An 18,786-nucleotide genomic window follows, 5' to 3' on the forward strand; every position below is an offset into this window, starting at 1 on the left:
GATGGATGGAAAATAGTCCAAGAACTGGGAGTGGCCTAGGGTTTATTTCCCTTTCTGGGTGATTTCTCACAGATCTCTCTCTCTCTCTTTTTTTTTTTTTTAAAGATGACCGGTAATGGGATCTTAACACCTTGACTTGGTGTTGTCAGCACCATGCTCAGCCAGTGAGCTAACCGGCCATCCCTATATGGGATCTGAACCCGTGGCCTTGGTGTTATCAGCACCACACTCTCCCGAGTGAGCCACGGGCTGGCCCGATTTCTCACATATCTCTGCTGCCCCCACCACCTCATCTGGCTGGCCAGCCTGCCTTCCTTTCTTCCACAATGATATCCCTGAGTCCCTCTTACCTTTTGTGCCAGACACTATGCAGGCTTCAGGGCTACAACAGTAAGAAATAACAGAGCCTTCCCAAACTTTGGGGGTCTAGTGGGTGAGGCAGAGGTAAATCAAATGATGGCACAGATACAAGTAAACCAGAGCCAGGACAGCCAAATGGGACATCTGGCTTTACCTTGGGGAGGTCAGGAAGGGCTTCCTGTAGGAAGCAACCTTGGAGTTCTGTTCTGAGAAGTTAGTTACCTCCAAAAGCCAGTTACATCCTACAGTATTAGCTACTTCCAAAAGCCAGTGTCTGACTCATTCATTCATTCATTGAGCTCCCATAGGTGCCAGGCATCATTTAAGGAGGTTCTGGGTGCAAACATGAAAAAATCCCTGCCAGGAAGGAGCACAGTGTGTGTGTGTTGGGAAGCCCAAAGCAAAACAATGATAAGATCATTCTGGAAGGGAGTAGCTGCTGGAAAGGAAATAAAACAGAGCGAGGGAGGAGTAAAAGCTCCATGTTTCAAAACAAGATTCATAAAAACCTGTCTAATCGAGGATGCCACCTTCTCCTGGGGCCACAGGCACCTTATCACCTACTGGCAACTTATCACCCTGTAGCAGAGGGTGCAGGAAACAGGGACTCCTCCCCGTGGCTCTCCGCTCAGTCGCCCACCTAAACGTTATTAAGCGCCTCCTGTATGCGCCAGGCAATCTTCCGGGAACTATGTTTGCCCTTGGACATATCGCTACCCTCGGGGCCTGGGGTCCACTTCTGCACTAGGGCTTCAGGGTGGGTTGTCCAACAGTCTCAGAGCTGCCCTGGCCGTCAGGCCTGAGCTCAAGGAAACACCATTGCGGGCTGTCATCCCAAAGCCCCAAGGTGAGAGTGCGTGGCTGGGGGTGTTTACCCTCACTTTGCAGATGAGCAGGAAGAAATTCAGACCGGAGCCTGCACATTGCCAGGCGATAACGCGCGTTCGGGATCCCGCCCCAAGCCCCCCTCCCCTGCCCCAAGTGGCCGGGAGGTTTCGGTCCCTTTAAGGACGTCCAACGGAGCCAAGCAGGAAGGGGGCGGTGCCTGCACCCGGGACGGACGTGTACGCGAGCCAATGGGTGCGGCAATCGCGGAGTCGGCGGCCAATGGGCGAGGCGGAGGCGGGGCCGGGCTCCTGAACCCGGTTCCCGAGGCGCGGCGGCCGCGGCTGGGGGCGGGGAGGGGGGCGCAGGACCCCAGGCGGGGGTTCCGGAGCCGGAGGCACGTGTCTCGGGGTGCCGGCGGGGCCGCGCTGGCCGGGGGCGCTGCCCGGACCCGGGCCGGTCCGATGGGCGGGGCGAGGGGCCGTGGGGGAGCCGGGCCGCGGGGCTCGGGGGTCGGGGGCGTCGAGAGGTGCTGCGGGGGGAGGGGCGCGGGGGAATGAGGGGTCGCCGATGAGACAGGCCGGCCCGGGGTTGCCGGTCGGGCGTCAGACTGGTGGCGTCAGACGGGCGGGGGGCGCGGGGGCGTGTGGGGGTGGCCGAGGGCCGGTAGGGCGGGGCGTCCGGAGAGCGCGGGGCGACGCGGGGGTTGTCGGGGGACACTGAGGTGGTTATGGGGTGACAGAGCGGCTGTGGGGGTTTGGCCCGGGCTTGGGGGCGGTGGGGGATAGGGGCCGATTGGTGGGAGGCGCTGGGGGGGTGGGGGCTGGAGGTCAGGAGGGTCTCAGAAAAGAGGGCCCGAGCCCGGAAGGAGAAGGCAGGTGAGGGTTGGGGAGGGGATGCTCGGGTTAGAGTGGTGGTTCTGCTTCTGTAAGCTTGGGGCCTGGGGAGGAGGGCTGGGGGATCCCAACCGACCCCGGGGCAAGGAAGAGGCTGTAGGATACGGGGAGTGGCGGGGGAAGGGGGTCTGCACTGTTCCTGTGAAGAAGGCTCATTTGAGCGGGTTGGAGGAGGCCGGATAGAGGAAGAAGTGCTCCCAGGGAAGGTTTGGGCCAGAGTCCCTGCTGTTGGGGTAGAAGAGCGGCATTAGGTTCAGGTGTGGAAAGAAGAGGGCTTGAAATTTCTGGGTGGTTGGGGCTGGTGCTGTTGGGAGGGGCTCTCCTTAGGAGAAGGGACAGCCAGAGGTGAGAAGCCCTAGTAAAGGTTCAATTCCCCAAGTGGCTCAGAGGCTCTAAGAATGGCTTCCCCAAGGCCTCCAGGGCTGTTCATCTCCCCCCCACTCCCCCAAAATCCCAGCACCCTCTCTTGGCATTTAATCAGGTACAGCCCCAGGGTCTGGAGCCCCAGGTTCAAATCCTGCTTCTGCCCTTGGCTTGCTCTGTGACCTTGGGCAAGTGGCTTTGCCCCTCTGGCCTCAATTTCCTTTTCTGCAGAATGTTGAGGGGATGTTTCCTACTTGCTGGGGTGTTTATAAACATTAAGTAATAATTAGCTCTAATAATAGCTAACATTGTTTGAGCCTGATGCCCAGAGCTTGATGCATGAGTTGTTAATTCCTCCCAACAAGCTGGATGGTTGTTAGACCCACTGTATACATGAGAAAACTGAGGCCCAGTGTCCCTGAGTCACACAGCAAAGGATCAGGAGTGTGGGGAACATGTGCAGAGGACACTTTGAGGGGCTGACTGGGATTCTTATCCCCATCTGTCCCCCTCCCCAGGCCAATTCCCATCACCCCAGCAGCATGGCATCCTGTGCTGAGCCCCCTGAGCCCACCACCCTGTCGCCTGCTGGGGTCCCACCGCTTGAGGACTTCGAGGTGCTAGATGGGGTCGAGGATGTGGAGGGCGAGGAGCAGGAGGAGGAGGACGACGATGACCTCAGTGAGCTGCCACCACTCGAGGACATGGGACAGACTCCTCTAGAAGAGGCTGAGCAGCCCGGGGCCCTGGCCCGAGAGTTCCTGGCTGCCATGGAGCCTGAGCCTACCCCAGCCCCGGCCCCGGAAGAATGGCTGGACATCCTAGGTAAGGAGCAAGGATGGCTTGGGTTGACCCCCAGGGCCCAGACAGCTCGGTTTTGGAAGTAACCTTGGCATGGGCCCTCTTGTCCCCTAAGCCTCATTTCCTCATCTCTGCTGTGGTGGTTGGAAGTAACTTGGTAACCACGGTGATCTCCAGCCACAGACAACTGCTCAAGATAGTTCATGTTTATGAACCCCATTCATTCACACATGCACACACACGACGTGCTGTGTCCCTGTTTCCCAAAGCTGCTAACAGCGGCCCAGAGAGGCTGAGTCATTTGTCCAGAGCCACACAGCCAGCACACCAGGCACTGGCAGCTCCCAACCCCCACTGCATCTTTTCTCTGCATGTCTGACACATGCCCATCCCCTGAAAAATGCATCCTGAGGCCAGTAGATCTGGGGAATGTCCTATTTTGTTCAGCCCTCTGGCTGGTTCACAGTATTCATTAGCATTCTAAATGCTCAGAGAAGTCCTGCAAGAAAGAAACTAGGTAAAGCCACGCAAGGACCCTATCACAGCAACTGAAAACAGGAGAGACATTAGTATTCCGTGGAAGATGTGCTGCTCCAGTACTGATGTCTGATATGCTAAATACTGCTAGTGCCTACACAAATAATGGTAAAATATCATTATCAGTATCACTAATACTAGTAATACTATAACAATAGTTTTGCATAATACTGACACTGATAAAACAGAAATGTTACTACTAGTATGGCCACCATGACTAATAAAAATGTTACTATTTCCAAAACTAACACTAGGTAATACTTAATAGGCACTCATTCTGTGCCAGGCCTGTGCATCACCTTATTTTATCTTCACAAGAAATTTGTGATGTAATTTCTGCCATATCTCCATTTTACAGATGGGGAAACTGAGGCTCAGAGAGATAAAGGTGTTTGCCCAAGGTCACACAGCCTCCCTGGCTCTATCAGAGTTTGGGAAGCTGTTCTATACTGATACTACGAGTGAGAGCTGCCCGCTCCCCGGCAAGCATTGGGTTGGCTCTGTGTTTACATTTGTGCCAGCCACTCTCTGAGGCCAGAACTGGAGCTTTCATTTTCCAGACACAGAAACTGAGACTTCGAGAGGGGATGTGGTTTGCCCAATGTCCACCCTGATGAGAGGCAGTGCCTGGTTGTGACCCTTCCAGCGCATCCATCCTTAGTGCCCAGAAACCTCAAGACATGGGTCCGTGGGGATCTGCTAGCTTGGTGGTTCCCAGACTGGTTGGGGGGCACATCAACTTGGGGAGCAGCACAGAAATTTGGAATATTCTAGAATATTCCAGAGCATGTATGGATACGCACTGTTCCTAACCTTTAGGCCAGGCTCCCCTCAGACTAGTGAAATATTCTAGATCAATATAACATTGCAGAACACAGGTAAACATCAGAACAGCATGCCCCAGAGGTTTAGCCCTTGCTTCTCTAAGGCTCTGTTTTGTGGACACCTCGGGAGCGCCCTGATGAAGGCACAGGGCTGTGTGTCCTGGGCCAGGTTGCTTGCCCTCTTTGTGGCCTCTGTTTCGTGCTCTGTCAAATGTGGGTGCCAGTGCTGATCGCCCCAGTGGTTGCCTGGGATGGCAGTGGGTGTCACAGTTGTTGGACTCCCTGAGTGCATTCACCAGAGCACTGAGCCTTGTGCCTGGCTCTCAGATGGCTGTGGTTGTTTGGCCATTCCTGTGATTGCTTGGGATGCGGAGAGATACTCCAGCCAAAGTGGCTGAGGGAGTAGACAGTGGTCTTCGGGGGATTATGAGGAGCATCAGGCTGCTTTTGCTCATAAGCTCTTTGGCTCTGTTTGACGTCGAACTTTTTGTTTGTTTCACTTTTAAACTGAGCGCACGTAGTACTTTGGTAGAGATGTACTTATGGCATCTTGGGTATTCTTCTAACCAAGCTAACACACACTGGGTGCTACCAGGAGGCCCTGCGATCACCCCATTTCATGGCTGGGTAAACTGAGGCCCAGACATCACAGAGCTGGGATTTTTTTTTTTTTTTTTTTTTGTGACCGGTAAGGGGATCGCAACCCTTGGCTTGGTGTCATCCGCACCGCGCTCAGCCAGTGAGTGCACCAGCCATCCCTATATAGGATCTGAGCCTGCGGCGGGAGCACCACTGCGCTCCCAGTGCTGCACTCTCCCGAGTGAGCCACGGGGTCGGCCCTTGTGTTGTTTTTTTTTTTTTTTTTTTTTAAAGATGACCAGAAAGGGGATCTTAACTCTTGGCTTGGTGTTGTCAGCACCACACTCTCCCAAGTGAGCTAACCAGCCATCCCTATATAGGGATCTGAACCTGTGGCCTGGGTGTTATCAGCACCACACTCTCCCAAGTGAGCCATGGGCCAGCCCTGAGAGCTGGGATTTGAACTGGGGGTAGGGGCTGCTCCTGAGTCTGGCTCTGGGCCTCCCTGTCTCTCTGACTGCACTGGGCAGGACCTTGCTGAGCCTTGGTTTTCTTTTTTTTTTTTTTAATTTTATTATTTTGGCAGCTGGCCAGTACAGGGATCTGAACCCTGCACCTTGGGGTTATAACATCATGCCGTAACCAGCTGAGCTAACCAGCCAGCCCCCGCCTCGGTTTTCATAAGACAACAATCAAAGCAGCCATTGTTTTCTGAGCCAGGTCCTAGTGCCCGCATCCTTACTCCCAAATCTGTCCTGTGGTGCCCAGCGTCCAGCAGTGTGGAGTCCCCTGCCCAGTTGGTGGCAGAGTGGCCACTGGATGTTTAGCTTGGGCCCCAGTGCGGGCCCACCCCCCTCCAGGATAGCGAGTGGGCAGAGCTGGGAGAGGGTGTTCAGGGGAGTGGGTGCCCGTCTGAGCCGCTGGATGACAGGCTGCATGTCCCTGGCCCCTGGCAGGGAATGGGCTACTGAGGAAGAAGACACTGGTCCCAGGCCCACCTGGCTCAAGCCGCCCAGCCAAGGGCCAGGTGGTCACCGTGCAGCTGCAAATGTCACTGGAGAACGGCACACGGGTGCAGGAGGAGCCGGAGCTGGTGTTCACTCTGGGTGACTGCGACGTCATCCAGGTGGGGGCCAGGGTGGGATGGGATGGGGTGGGGTGGGGGCTGGGGCCTTGCTGGGCCTGGGCCCACCTGACATCCTGGCCCACCTGACATCCCTGCGCACCCCAGGCCCTGGATCTCAGCGTCCCGCTCATGGATGTGGGGGAGACAGCCATGGTCACTGCTGACTCCAAATACTGCTATGGACCTCAGGGCAGGTGAGAGTCAACTGCCCTAGGGGCCCTGGTGGGGATGAGGGGGTAGAGCAGGCAGGCATCCCCTCAACTTGCCTCATTTTCCTGCCCATTTTATAGAAGAAGAAACTGAGGCTCAGGGAGGGGATCTCCCTTGCTATGTCACCCAGTTGAAGGGCAGCAAGAGTTACCTCTCTTGCGTTTTACAAGGAGCGGGTGACAGTGGGGTCAGATGCAGGACTTGAGCCTTTCCCCACCTGCTCCCCAGGCAACCCAGTGGGTCTGGGATGCAGGCTTGGGGGCCACTGGGTCTGAATGCTGCCCCTGCCTACCCCACCCCCCAGTAGGAGCCCATACATCCCCCCGCATGCGGCCCTGTGCCTGGAGGTGACCCTGAAGACGGCTGTGGACGGGCCTGACCTGGAAATGCTCACGGGACAGGAGCGTGTGGCTCTGGCCAACCGGAAGCGGGAGTGTGGCAACGCCCACTACCAGCGAGCTGACTTTGTGCTAGCTGCCAACTCCTATGACCTCGCCATCAAGGCCATCACCTCTAGCGCCAAAGGTGACTGCCAGCTCTCCTATGAAGGTGTCAACTCGTAATGTGGACACCTCAAGCCACAGGGGTCTGCAAACTCAGAATACTCTAGAATATTCCATTGTATGGGTAGATACCTCCTGTCCCTAACCTTCAGGCTAGAATTTGCTTCAGACTTGTGGTATATTTCAAACCAGTGGAATCTTACGGAACACAGGTAGGTGTCAAGACGTGGGTGACCACAGACGATGTCCATCTCACACCCCATGTATTAAGTCCTTGCTTTGCTTTGTTAAGGCTCCATTTTGTAGACCCCTTGCGAGTGCCCTGGGGGAGGTGTGGCTCTTGGTCCCATGTTAGAGATGGGGAGACTGAGGCCAGAGGGGCCTGAGGTCCTCCGGGTAGAAGGTAGTGGGCCCTCTGCAGAGGCAGGGGTGGGGGTGGGGTGGCTGTGTGGTAATGGCCACTGCGGCTGAGTGCTGTCCCCTGCACAGTGGACATGACATTTGAGGAGGAGGAGCAGCTCCTGCAGCTGAAGGTGAAGTGTCTGAACAACCTGGCGGCCTCGCAGCTGAAGCTGGACCACTACCGCGCAGCACTGCGCTCATGCAGCCTTGTGCTGGAGCACCAGCCCGACAACATCAAGGCGCTTTTCCGCAAGGGCAAGGTGGGCCTCGGGTGTGCCAACCAGCTCCCTGCGCCAGGGTGCCAGGCCAGGTTACCCAGCCTAGGGCACCAGGGTTGGTCCTCAAGCCTGGATTTGAGGAATGCATAGGTATCAGCCAGCTGAGCTCTCTTGGGGACAGGTGGAGAAACTGAGACCCAAACAGGCACGGGGGTGTGGCATGGGTCACAGCCATTCATTGGTTGAAGCCAGAACCAACCCTGAGTCATGGGTTTCCTGCCTCTGGCCCAGTGACTGCTCCTCGCATATAACCCTCCTTGGCTCCCATCTACCTCAGAGTGAAAGTCAAGTCTTAGCACAGCCCTTGGGGCCTTGAGCCACCTGGTTGTCCCCCTCCTACCTCCTTGCTGTCCAGGTCAGGTGAGCTTCCACTTCAAATCTTTGCACAGGCTGTGCCCTCTGCCTGAGCTGTTTATACTCCAGGTACCTGCACAGGTTCCTGGCCTCATTCGGGTCTGCTCTGAAATCACCTTCTCGGGAGGCTTTGCCTCTCCCCACCGTCTTGTTTCCTGTGTTGCCATCTGACAGGCAGCACACGGAGGTGACATGTTTCTTGTCTGTCTCCCTACTGGAAGGCAGGGATTTAGTACGTCTTGCTCACCGCTGCATCTCCAACCTTGCAGACAGGGCTGGGCACACAGTAGGTGCTCAGTAAAAGTCCTAGTGGAATGTCGGAGTGAATCCAGCCTGCACAGACTCGATCTTAACTGCTTTCTCCTACCTCTCTGTTCATGCTCACACCAACCCTGGGCAGGGCGTGGGGTGGGGTTGGGGCTTCTCTGCACTTATTGGCAGTAAATGAAGGAACCAAGGTGCAGACACTGGGGTCACCTGGTGTGTTTGTGAGAGGCTTGAGCAGGGGCTCCCCCCAGCTGGCATTTATTAAGCACCTATTGTGTACCGACTTCTGTAGAGAAATGTAGGGAAAAAGATGCTGTCCGTGATTTTGAAGAGTTTATAATCCTGGGGACAGCAGGAGTGTGTTCTTGTGTAGCCTCATACATGTTTGGATCTGCTGGTTGAAGGTGACAGAAACCCACTCAAATAGGTTCAAGCAAAAAGCAGGGATTAACAGCTCATGGGACTGCCAAGTCTGGAGTTGCTGGCTTCAGGCAAGGCTGGACCCAGGCACTCACAACGTTGTGGGGATGCGGTGTCCTTCTGCTGGGGTCTCTCTTCTCATGCAGTTTTTTCTCCCAGGTTGACCGTGACACTTCTCACCCCCTTCCCCTGCTCCCAAAAGATCCATGCTTCCATCTTCCCCACTTAGCAACTGGCCTACCAGTGGCCCCAGTGCAGCTCAGGCTGGATCTTATTGGTTCTTTTGGTCATGTGCCTGACCCTGAATCATTTGCTGTGGCCAAAGCTTTGGAAATGTCCATCTGGCTCCTGTTGAGCCAGGCAGCTGAGGTAGTAAGGTGAGGAGGAGGTGAGGCCAGTGCCCAGGTCTCTGGCCTAGGCTGAGACAGACACACAGGGGAAAGAGCAGGTTGTGGAGATAATGCCAAGCCATGCATGGCACATAATGGAGTCTGAGGGCTTAGGGGAGCAGCATGGGGGTGGCTGGACCCCTGGGGCTGTTGCTGGAGATTGATTTAGGACTTGTCAGGGTGGCCAGGAACTTGGCAGGGCTGGGTTTCTTAAGGAGAGTGAGGCCCAGGGTGGGTACATAGTGATGCCACCCCCTCCCCCACAGGTGCTGGCTCAGCAAGGCGAGTACAGTGAGGCCATCCCCATCCTGCGGGCGGCCCTGAAGCTGGAACCTTCCAACAAGGTGAGGGGACTTGCCCTGCTGGCCCATCTGGGAAGTCCCTCCTGTGGTCTGCCCCAGGTCTTTCTTGCTGTGGCTCTTTCTGCGGTGTTCTCATCTGGGCCATGGCGGGGGGTATGCAGTTTGCTAAAAGACCCTGTGACCCCCCTCATAGGCAGTCTCGGCTCACCCCTCCAGCAGGCCCAGAGGCCAAGGGCACTACCAGCCTGGCCAATGCCAGTGTCCTCAGCCTTTCTCCCAGAACCTTCCTCTCTCCCAGCCAGCTTGTACTCTGCCCCATCTACCGGCTCCCTATGGGGGTGGGGATGGCAGCCCCACTTTTTTTCTTTTTTTACCCCCCGCACTGGCCAGTATCCAAACCCTTGGCCTTGGTGGTGTAACACTGCACTCTAACCAAGTGCACCACGGCAGCCCCTGCTTTGATTAAGCTCAGAGAGGGGCAGATGGAACCCCCGTGTCCTGGCACCCAAGCGACCCATGGTCCCAGAAGGGCAGAGCTCCACTGATGACAGGCACATCCCACCACCGCCTGCGCTCAGCACACCTCCCACCCGCCTCCCGCAGACGATCCACGCAGAGCTCTCAAAGCTGGTGAAGAAGCATGCAGCTCAGCGGAGCACGGAGACTGCCCTGTACCGGAAGATGCTGGGCAACCCCAGCCGGCTTCCTGCCAAGTGTCCTGGCAAGGGTGCCTGGGTGAGCTGGGGCTGGCAGGCACAGAGGGGATACCGGGGTGGGGGGCAGGGGCTATGGGCAGGGTGTGCCAGGTAGAGGGATTTTCTTCATTCTTCCAGCACTGATGTCCCCAGCAACTGGGCTGTTATGGGTAATGCTGGGAACACAGAGAGGCCCCAACCCTGTACGACCAGGGCTGGGGCAGAGGTGGAACTCAAACTGGAGGGCTCAGGGTAGGGAGTGGAAGCTCATTCAAGGGAGAAGGGGAGGTGTCCTGGAAGAGGGGACATTTCGTTTGGGTTTTGGTGCAGAGTAGGATTTTGTCCGTAGGCAGGAAAGGCATGATCAGGCAGTGATTTGCTGGAAGGTCTGCTTGGGCTTTGCTGGGAGGAGACCCAAGAAGCTAGTCTTGACCGCCCTCCAGCTGTCTTTCCCCTCCGCTTTGTCCACAGTCCATCCCATGGAAGTGGCTGTTTGGGGCGACTGCCGTCGCCTTGGGGGGCGTGGCTCTCTCTGTGGTCATCGCTGCCAGGAACTGATTGCCCAGGTTGCCGCCACCCGCTCCGCACACCGTGGACCCCATCCCACGCTCCGTAACCTCCCCCAGGCTCCCTGTCCACTGCCCTCCATGGCCTAGCCCCTCCTCCAGGTCAGAGGCAGCAAGGATTGGGGGTTGTGCAGCCCAGCGAGCAGGAGGGACTGAGGCCCGATAGGAGGAAAGTGAGGTGGGGCCAAGGCCCTACGTCCAGCCCGGAGGGAGGCCCTCATTCTTCCAGACCCAGTTCTTACCCCATCCCCACCCCGACCCCCCTGGGTTAGGTCTCAACCAGGGCTGGCCTCAGTTTCTCCTTCTCAACAGGCCTGGGAACAGCCCTTCCCCTTTCCAGTCCCTGCCCAAGCGCCAGCCCCTCCTGCCCTGCCTGCTACCCTCTGTCCAAGCTCCCCTCCCCCCACAGTGAAATAAAGCCTCCCACCTGCACTCCACTGGCTCCTGAACCTCCTTCTATCACCACTTGGGGCTGAGCCAGGGACAGCCTGTGACACATCCAGAGTCACATAGCACCAAGGAAATAGCCAATCAAGGCTAGAGCTGGGGTCTCCTCTCCAGGCACCACAGGCACAAGTTACAGGGGAAAACCAAGGCCTAGAGAAGTGGGGGGATGTAGCAGGTGGAAACGGGTTACGAGCCCTGACCTGGCTGGACTCCGTGGGAGTCCATGCCCAGCTCCACTTGTTACCTCAGTGTTTGCTTCTTGTGTCTGTTTTCTCACCTGAAGTCGGGGACACCTAACTTGAGGCTGCTACAAGGATTCTATGGGGTCACTCCTTTGCTCAGTAGATGGGCTGCAGACACAGGGTCCCTGGGCCTCAAAAGAGACAGATGGGACCCAGGGGAGGGGATGTGGTTGGGGATCTAGGAAGACCTCTCCAAGGGAATGCTGTGCACAGAGACCTCAATGACCACAGGAGTCTGCCTGTGTAGCAAGCTGGCAGTTCTGTGTCTGGGCTTTGACCAGCTGGTGCAAAGACCCTGGGGCAGGATCAAGCCTGGTGTGTTCAAGATTGATGAGGATGGGTAGTTAGAGCCAGACCCTGAAGGATTTTGGGGACCAGGGGGATGGGTCAGGTTGATTCCGGGAGCTCCCTCTGAAAAAAAATAAAAGTTCTCACTTGGCTCTTCCTACAACCCGGGCCTGTGGGAGCTTCTTCCATAAATGCTGCCCACCATTGCAGCCAGGAGGGGCAGAGCCATCACTGGGCCTCCTGAAGCCCAGCACCCGGGAACCTTCCTGCTGTTCCATCCAGCCTCCAGGAAGGAGGAGGCCCCTAAAAAGAGACCACCACAGGTACCTTGCCTGCACCTGTCACCTTACAGACCCAGGAGGGGAGGCCATCTGCCACAACCACCCAGCAGAAGGTGGCGGTGGACCTGGAACCCAATTCTGCACCCTGCCTCCTTCCAGGCCCCTGCTTTCCAGGCCACCTGGGCCACTCTAGGGACACGAGGCTGGCATGGCTTTAGTCAATGCCTCATCCCCAGGGTCCAGCCCCCCTGGTATCTAGCCTGTCCTTAGAGTGGAAGGGGGCTTTGCTGTAAGACCTGGGGTGAGGGCTGTGGACACTGCCAGACAGGACACATTTCTTTTCTCACCAACCTGCGTACTTCCAGCTCTCGGGTACAGGTTGTCCTGGTGGCCAGCTGGACCTTGGGCTGGCTGGGGCGATCCTCCAGCCCAATCCTGTGTGAGAGTCACCACTGCCATCGTTCCAGGCACCGTGAGCTGGGGTGGCCTCTGATCACTGGGTACCCACAGTGGCCTCATTCTGTGCCCACTTTTCGTATACTCTGGGACAAGCCTTTGTCAGAGAGTTCTATTTTGAGTATCGTTCTCACTCTGTGACTCGCTTTTCATTTTCTTTTCTTTTCTTTTTTTTTTTTTTTTTTTGGCATCTGGCTGGTATGGGGATCCGAACCTGTGATCTTGGTGTTACAAGGCTGCGCTCTAACCAGCCGGGCTGACCGGCAGACCCATCGCTTTTCATTTTCTTACTGGTGCCTTTCAGAGAGCAGATGTTTTGAATTTCGACCAAGTCCAGTCGCTCAGGTTTTGTCTTCTATTTCTCGTGCTCCTTGTGTAGGAGATGTGCTGGGCTTAAGTTTGCAAAGATTTTCTAGATTTTCTTCTAGATGGCTCATGGCTTTAGCTTTTATGTTTCAGTCTATGGGCCACTTTGAATTCATATTTGGATGTGGCATGGTGTTGGGGTTGAGGTTAATCTCTTTCCATATGTCTGTCTAGTTGTTCCTGAAACATCTGTGGGGAAGACTTTTCCCCCCTAACATGTCAAAAATCAGCTGACCACACACATGCCAGTCTTTTCTAGCCTCTGCTCTGTGTCTTGGGTCTGCCAGTCCCCTTGGTCCATCTGCACTCTCTGTCTCCTTGCTGGGTCCCACACAGTCCTGAAGACTGTAGTGCTTTTTAGTAACTCTAGATTCGGGTTCTATGTGTCTCCCAACTTTGCTTCTTTTCTCTGAGATTGCTTTGCTTGTGCCCCTTAAAAGCTGAGGAGACTGAAGCCCGGAGAGGAGGCAGCTCCTGCCCAGGGTCCCACCACCTGGAAGCCCAGGTCACCTGCTTCCAAAGCCCACACTCTGCCTACCAGCCCATTCTGCACCTCCCAGCCCTCTGACCTTCACCCCTTCACCTCTTCACTCATGCACTTTTGTGGTATCTTTTACACACTGACTTTTGTTCGTCTATACCAGGGACCTCGATAGGCCTCAGCCCCAGGCTTGGCCTCTCCCCAATGCCCCCAGTTAGGGAGACAGCTCAGGGTCCGAAAGGCTTGGCAGCCAAGGGGGTGGTCTCAAAGGGAACTCTACTGGGTCTGGGCCTAGATGGAGTGAATCTCCAAGTGGAGAGAGGATGGAGGACCTTCGTGGCTGGTGAAACTGCCAGTGCAGAGCTCTGAAGAGGAAAAGCCCGGGAGCCGTTCTAGGACCTGCAAGTTAGGGCCAGGGGACAAGCAGGAAAGAGGCTTCAAATGCAAACTTGAGTGTGGTCATTCAATCGGCCATTCTATCCTCAAAGTTCTGAGCAGGATGGGTGGAGGTGGGGAGCTGGGGTGTCCGGGATGAGTGTCACTGCAGTTGCCCTGAGGGCACGGGAGGCCTTTGGCAAGTGGCGAAGAGCACCCCAGGTGGCTGGCACAGCACGTGTAAAGGTGTGCTGGTTGGACAGTGCGTGGTGGGGCTGGAGAACAGCTGGGATGGGTTCTTTCATCCCAAAGCATTTGCTGTCGCCTCCCTCCCATGCACCTGCCTTGAGCAGTGACTCAGCCCAGCCCTGCCCTCAAGGGGAATGGGAGTGGGCGCTAGAGAAGGAACTTGGTGGGTGTGTGTGTGTGTGTGTGTGTGTGTGTGTATGGGAGTGGGCACTAGATAAGGAACTTGGTGTGTGTGTGTGTGTGTGTGTGTTCACATTTCCAGTGCATTTCAATGGGGCGACCTCCACATGTCTCCATCTCATGTCATCCTCATGGGACAATCTCCTGGGGCTCTGAGATAGGTGCTATTATTATCCCTATTTTATGGATGAGCAAACTGAGGAACAGGACATGTTCAAGCCACACGGGGTGAGAGATAGGCTGGGGTCGTCGTTCCCATCAGAGAGCCCACAAGGTCGAGCATGAGTCAAGGGGCTACCCCAAGGTGGCTTGCAATTTCTTGGGTGACATAGTTCTCAGAGACTTTTGGAAAGCATGCCAATGCCTGATGATCCCATTCTTATTCTTGGGGTCCCGTTGAGAGCCACTGGTGAGTCAAATGTAAAGTGGAGAAATGCTTGTTACCAAACAGTGTAGCCCACGGTTAACCTCTCCAATCCTGCCCTTCCCCTCACCTCACCAAGCCTCAGTTTCCTCATCTGGTAGATGAGTCCAAACCACTGCATCCACCCCAAAAGGCAGTCGTGGGTGCCAAACACTGAGCTCAGAGCCTGGTGCATTTTAAGTGCTCAGCATGGCATGACATTACTACAGGTGCTCTTTGACTTGCGATAGGGTTACGTACTGTAACCTTTGTAAATAGAAAGTATTGTAAGTCGAAAACACATTTGTAAATAGAAAGTATCGTAAGTCGAAAATGCATTTAATACACCTAACCCACCAGACATCATAGCTTAGCCTGGCCTAACTTATACGTGCCCAGAACACTTACTACAATTGCGCCAGATCCTCTAACACAGCCTATTTTATAATGCAGTGTTGAGTATCTCATGTAATGTATTGAATACTGTACTGAAAGTGAAAAACGGAATGGTCGGATGGATAAAAAGTATGATATGAGGGCCGGCCTGTGGCTCACTTGGGAGAGCGAGGTGCTGACAACACCAAGTCAAGGGTTAAGATCCCCTTACCAGTCATCTTGAAAAAAAAAAAAGTACGATATGAATGCATATCGCTTTTGCACAATTGTAAAGTTGAAAAATTTTAAGTATGTCGGGGACCATCTGCACTGTTGTCTGTTTCCCAGATGAATCCACAGAGGCTCTAAGATGAGAGGTGACTTTCCCAAGGTCACGCGAAGTTTGTTGGCTCAAAGCTGGCTCCTCCCATGTTCTCGGCTCTTCCTATGTTCTCCACTCCTCCGCCTGGCTATCTTCACCCTCCCATGCTCTGCTACAGACCTCCCGTGCCCCATCTGCCCGTTCCTGTCCTTCTGTGACCCTCCCAGGCAGTGCAGCTCTGCTGGGTCCAATATTTCCCTGGCCCAGACTCCTGGATAAACAGCTGGGCACAGACAGTGGGCAGGTGGGTCAGCCTGTCTGGGCAAGTAGCAGCAACCTCTCTGTAGGATCAGCTGATCCCAGGTGAGGGTGGAGGATCCGGAACTTCGGCCCGGGGATCAGATGGGCTGGAGTTGTAATCTCTGCAGCAGCTTGTGAGACCTTGCAGTCTCCTCCTCCACAAAATGGGCTGATAGCTGTGTTGTAAGCATTAATATGAGATCACTTATTCATTCAACACATATCTCCTGAGCACCTACTCCATGTCAGGCCCTGTGCTGGGGGTGTTCAATGAGGAAATATGCAGAGAGGGACTGAGGTACTGGAGGCAGTGGGGGAGGTAATTAAGATGTGTCTGGATCAGAAAGATTGGAGTTTGAGTCCCAGCCCACCTACTGCGTCACCCTTCCTAGCCTCGGTTTCTTCATTTGTGGTGGGGATAATGACAGGTACCTGAAAAGGATACTAGGAATCTAGTATTGCCTTTGGGGTAAATGGATGGTCCTGCTGGCCCAGCAGCAGCAGGCAGAACTAATGCCATCACCTGGGAAGAGACAAACAGCAGGTCCCTGTTCGTCTTCCTCTCTCACCTGAAAATCTTCATCCCATGACCACTGTCTGTAAATAAAGTCACAAGAGCTAGAGGTGCTTGCCCTGAGGTCTGGGCAGGCCAGGGCCAGTCTCCAGACTCAGCTTCCTATAAACCTGTAAACCTGTAAAACAAGAGATTGGCAAAATGCTGCAGTTGCTATGGAAGAGTTTGGCAGTTCTTCAAAAGGTTAAATGTAGAATTACCTTATGACCCAGCAATTTCACTCCTGGATGTATACCCAAGAGAAGGGAAAACATTTGTGTATGTAAAAATTGTACAGGAATGTTTACAGCAGCATTATTCATAATAGCCCAAGGGAGAAGCAACCCACATGCCCATCAACAGATGAATGGATAAACAAAACGTGTAGTCATAGCATGGAATACTAGTCAGCCATAAAAAGTAATATGTGTGATGACATTGATGAGCCTTGAAAACATGATGCTGAGTGTAGGAAGCCAGACACAAAAGGCCACATGGTGTATGATTCCATTTATATGAAATGTCCAGAACAGGCACATCCACAGAGACAGACAGCAAGTTGGTGGTTGGTTGCCAGGGACTGGGGGAGGGGAATGGCAAGTGACTGCTGATGGGGACAGGGCTTCCTTTTGGGGAGATGAGATTGTTCCCAATCCGGATGGAGATGACAGTTGCACAGCATTGTGAGTGTACTGAACACCACTGAATGGATGAATTTTACACGTACAACTCCAATCTAGTTGTTTTTTGAAAATGATGCTGGGGCTGAGCCCGTGGCGCACTCGGTAGCGTGCTGCGCTAGCAGCGCGGCGACGCTCCCGCCGCGGGTTCGGATCCTATATAGGAATGGCCGGTGCACTCACTGGCTGAGTGCCGGTCATGAAAAAGACAAAAAAAAAAAAAAAGAAAGAAAATGATGCTGGACACCCCCAGTACCTGTGAGGATGAAGGATTTTACCCTATTAAATTTTTTTTTTTTTTTCAAAAGACGACCGGTAAGGGGATCTTAACCCTTGACTTGGTGGTATTAGCACCATGCTCACCCAGTGAGCAACCGGCTATCCCTGTATGGGATCCGAACCCGGGACCTTGTTATCAGCACCACACTCTCCCGAGTGAGCGACGGCCGGCCCTACTCTTATCACAAGCAGTTTATGGGCTACCCCTATTTCCACTGCCCCCACAACCCAGGGCGGGGAATCTCATCTGCCCACTTTAAGGAGAGCCCCATCGACCCAACCCAGCGTCCACCGCGCGCTTCGTTTGCATAACCACGCCCACCAACCCGGCCATCCGCCGGCGCCGCACCCACGTGTTCCGCACCGGCCCCGCCCCCTCCACGCCCTCTCGGCGGCTGACCCAGAAGCCAAAGACCAAAGGCGGAAGAAATCTCATAAATAATGCATCACGTCAGCGGCTGGCGGGGCGGGGCTTCGGCGCCCGGCTGAGTCAGGTTTATGAAAAATACAGATGGAGGCGGGGCCTTGGGTGGGCGTGTCGAGGCGGGGCTTGTGCGCGGAAGTGGCCGGCTCTAGAGCTCGGAGAGGTGGAGCCGTCGCGTGTTATGAATATGCATGACAGGAGGCGGAGACTCGTCTGGCCCTGGGGGCGTGGCCGGCCGCGCCTCATGAATAGTGTAGCACGTCGGCAGGCGTTGCGCAGGCCGCCGTTGGCCTCGCGGGGCGCAGAGTGGGCGTGGCCGGCTGTGCTTCATGAATAATGCAGCACGTCGGCGGGCTGGGCGGGGCGGGGCCGGCGCTCCGGCGCTGGGGCCAGGCGGGGGGGGCGGGGAGAGACGGTCGCAAGATGGCGGCGCTGAAGGAGGCTCGGAGCTACGGGCTGTCGTGCGGGCGGGTGAGCGACGGCAGTCGAGTGTCCGTGTTCCACGTGAAGCTCACCGACAGTGCCCTGAGGGCCTTCGAGAGCTACCGCGCCGGCCAGGTGAGGGCGCGGGCCCGGGCGGCCGGGGGCCCGCACTCGCGCGCCAGGCCCGGGCGCGTCCGCAGCGGCGCCCGCAGGCGTCCGAGGCCTCCCCGCGCGGCCCGCACCTGGGCGGGGGACCGGGGCTGCTCCGTCCGGACCCCGGCAGGGGCGGTCCTCCTGGGAAGCGGCCTTTCCTTCTGGTTCCTGGCAGGGCGTGTCGGCGAGCACTCCTGCTGGGGCACCGGGGGCTGTCCCGTCTGGTGGGAAGCTGTCTGCACCTGGGGCCGTCTTTGATGGAAGCTTTCTTGGAGGCCCCTCGGTTTGGGCTCCCTCTTGGTTCTTGGGTGGGGGAGTTTGGGTAGACACTGACAGGTTGTCCCCAGCCCCCCGGTCCCCAACCCCAGGTGACCCTGTGTCAGTCACTAGACACTTCTGGGGAGTGGCAGTGTTGGGGGGAGGTTGTGATGTTTCTGTAAAGGCACATGTTGGGGGATGGGGGTGTCCCTGACAGCTTGTCCCCAGCTCCCCCCCAGGTGACCCTGTGTCACTCTCTAGACACCTCTGGGGAGTGGAAGTGTTGGAGGGAGGCTGTGATATTTCTCTAAAGGCACATGTTGGGGGAGGTGTCCCTGACAGCTTGTCCCCAGCTCCGTGCTACCCCCCCCAGGTGACCCTGTGTCACTCACTAGACACCTCTGGGGAGTGGAAGTGTTTGGGGGGAGGCTGTGATGTTTCTTAAAAGGCACATGTTGGGGGTTGTCCCTTGCCACAGAGCCTTTCAAGGGCTGGGAGCCTGTGGTGGGTACCTGGGAGGAAGCTCTGGCCACCACACCTGGCTGCTGACTCTG

General features: G+C 55.8%; 2 protein-coding genes across 4 annotated transcripts in view; both read left to right on the forward strand.

Annotated features, from left to right (window-relative positions):
• Positions 1 to 1,500: 1,500 nt before the first annotated feature.
• Positions 1,501 to 11,129, forward strand: FKBP8 (FKBP prolyl isomerase 8). 3 transcript variants are annotated; one of them, XM_063111105.1, is made up of 9 exons: positions 1,501 to 1,582; positions 2,963 to 3,269; positions 6,142 to 6,311; positions 6,417 to 6,505; positions 6,826 to 7,046; positions 7,514 to 7,686; positions 9,401 to 9,478; positions 10,040 to 10,171; positions 10,603 to 11,129. In XM_063111105.1, the coding sequence occupies exons 2-9, from the start codon at positions 2,987 to 2,989 to the stop codon at positions 10,687 to 10,689; spliced, it is 1,233 nt and encodes a 410-aa protein (XP_062967175.1). In that variant the 5' UTR covers positions 1,501 to 1,582; positions 2,963 to 2,986; the 3' UTR covers positions 10,690 to 11,129. The 3 variants fall into 3 exon arrangements, with proteins under 3 accessions (XP_062967175.1, XP_062967176.1, XP_062967174.1); XM_063111106.1 differs by lacking the exon at positions 1,501 to 1,582 and adding an exon at positions 2,223 to 2,338 and having other exon boundaries at positions 6,829 to 7,046; XM_063111104.1 differs by lacking the exon at positions 1,501 to 1,582 and adding an exon at positions 2,224 to 2,338.
• A 6,680-nt stretch (positions 11,130 to 17,809) lies between these two features.
• The window catches only part of ELL (elongation factor for RNA polymerase II), a 70,064-nt gene continuing 69,087 nt past the window's right edge, over positions 17,810 to 18,786 (forward strand). Inside the window, exon 1 of the mRNA XM_063110523.1 lies at positions 17,810 to 17,956. Coding sequence (XP_062966593.1) covers positions 17,822 to 17,956 — 135 coding nt within the window. The 5' untranslated portion in view covers positions 17,810 to 17,821. The remainder of the gene's footprint in view (positions 17,957 to 18,786) is intronic.

This window comes from Cynocephalus volans, chromosome 10 (genome assembly GCF_027409185.1).
Source record: "Cynocephalus volans isolate mCynVol1 chromosome 10, mCynVol1.pri, whole genome shotgun sequence".
Classification (NCBI taxonomy): domain Eukaryota; kingdom Metazoa; phylum Chordata; class Mammalia; order Dermoptera; family Cynocephalidae; genus Cynocephalus; species Cynocephalus volans.

Coding starts and splice junctions, on each gene's coding strand:
- FKBP8 (XM_063111105.1), top strand. CDS start 2,987: ATGGCATCCTGTGCTGAGCCCCCTGAGCCCACCACCCTGTCGCCTGCT. Junction 7,047..7,513: donor CATCACCTCTAGCGCCAAAG/GTGACTGCCAGC, acceptor TCCCCTGCACAG/TGGACATGACATTTGAGGAG. Junction 7,687..9,400: donor CGCTTTTCCGCAAGGGCAAG/GTGGGCCTCGGG, acceptor CCTCCCCCACAG/GTGCTGGCTCAGCAAGGCGA.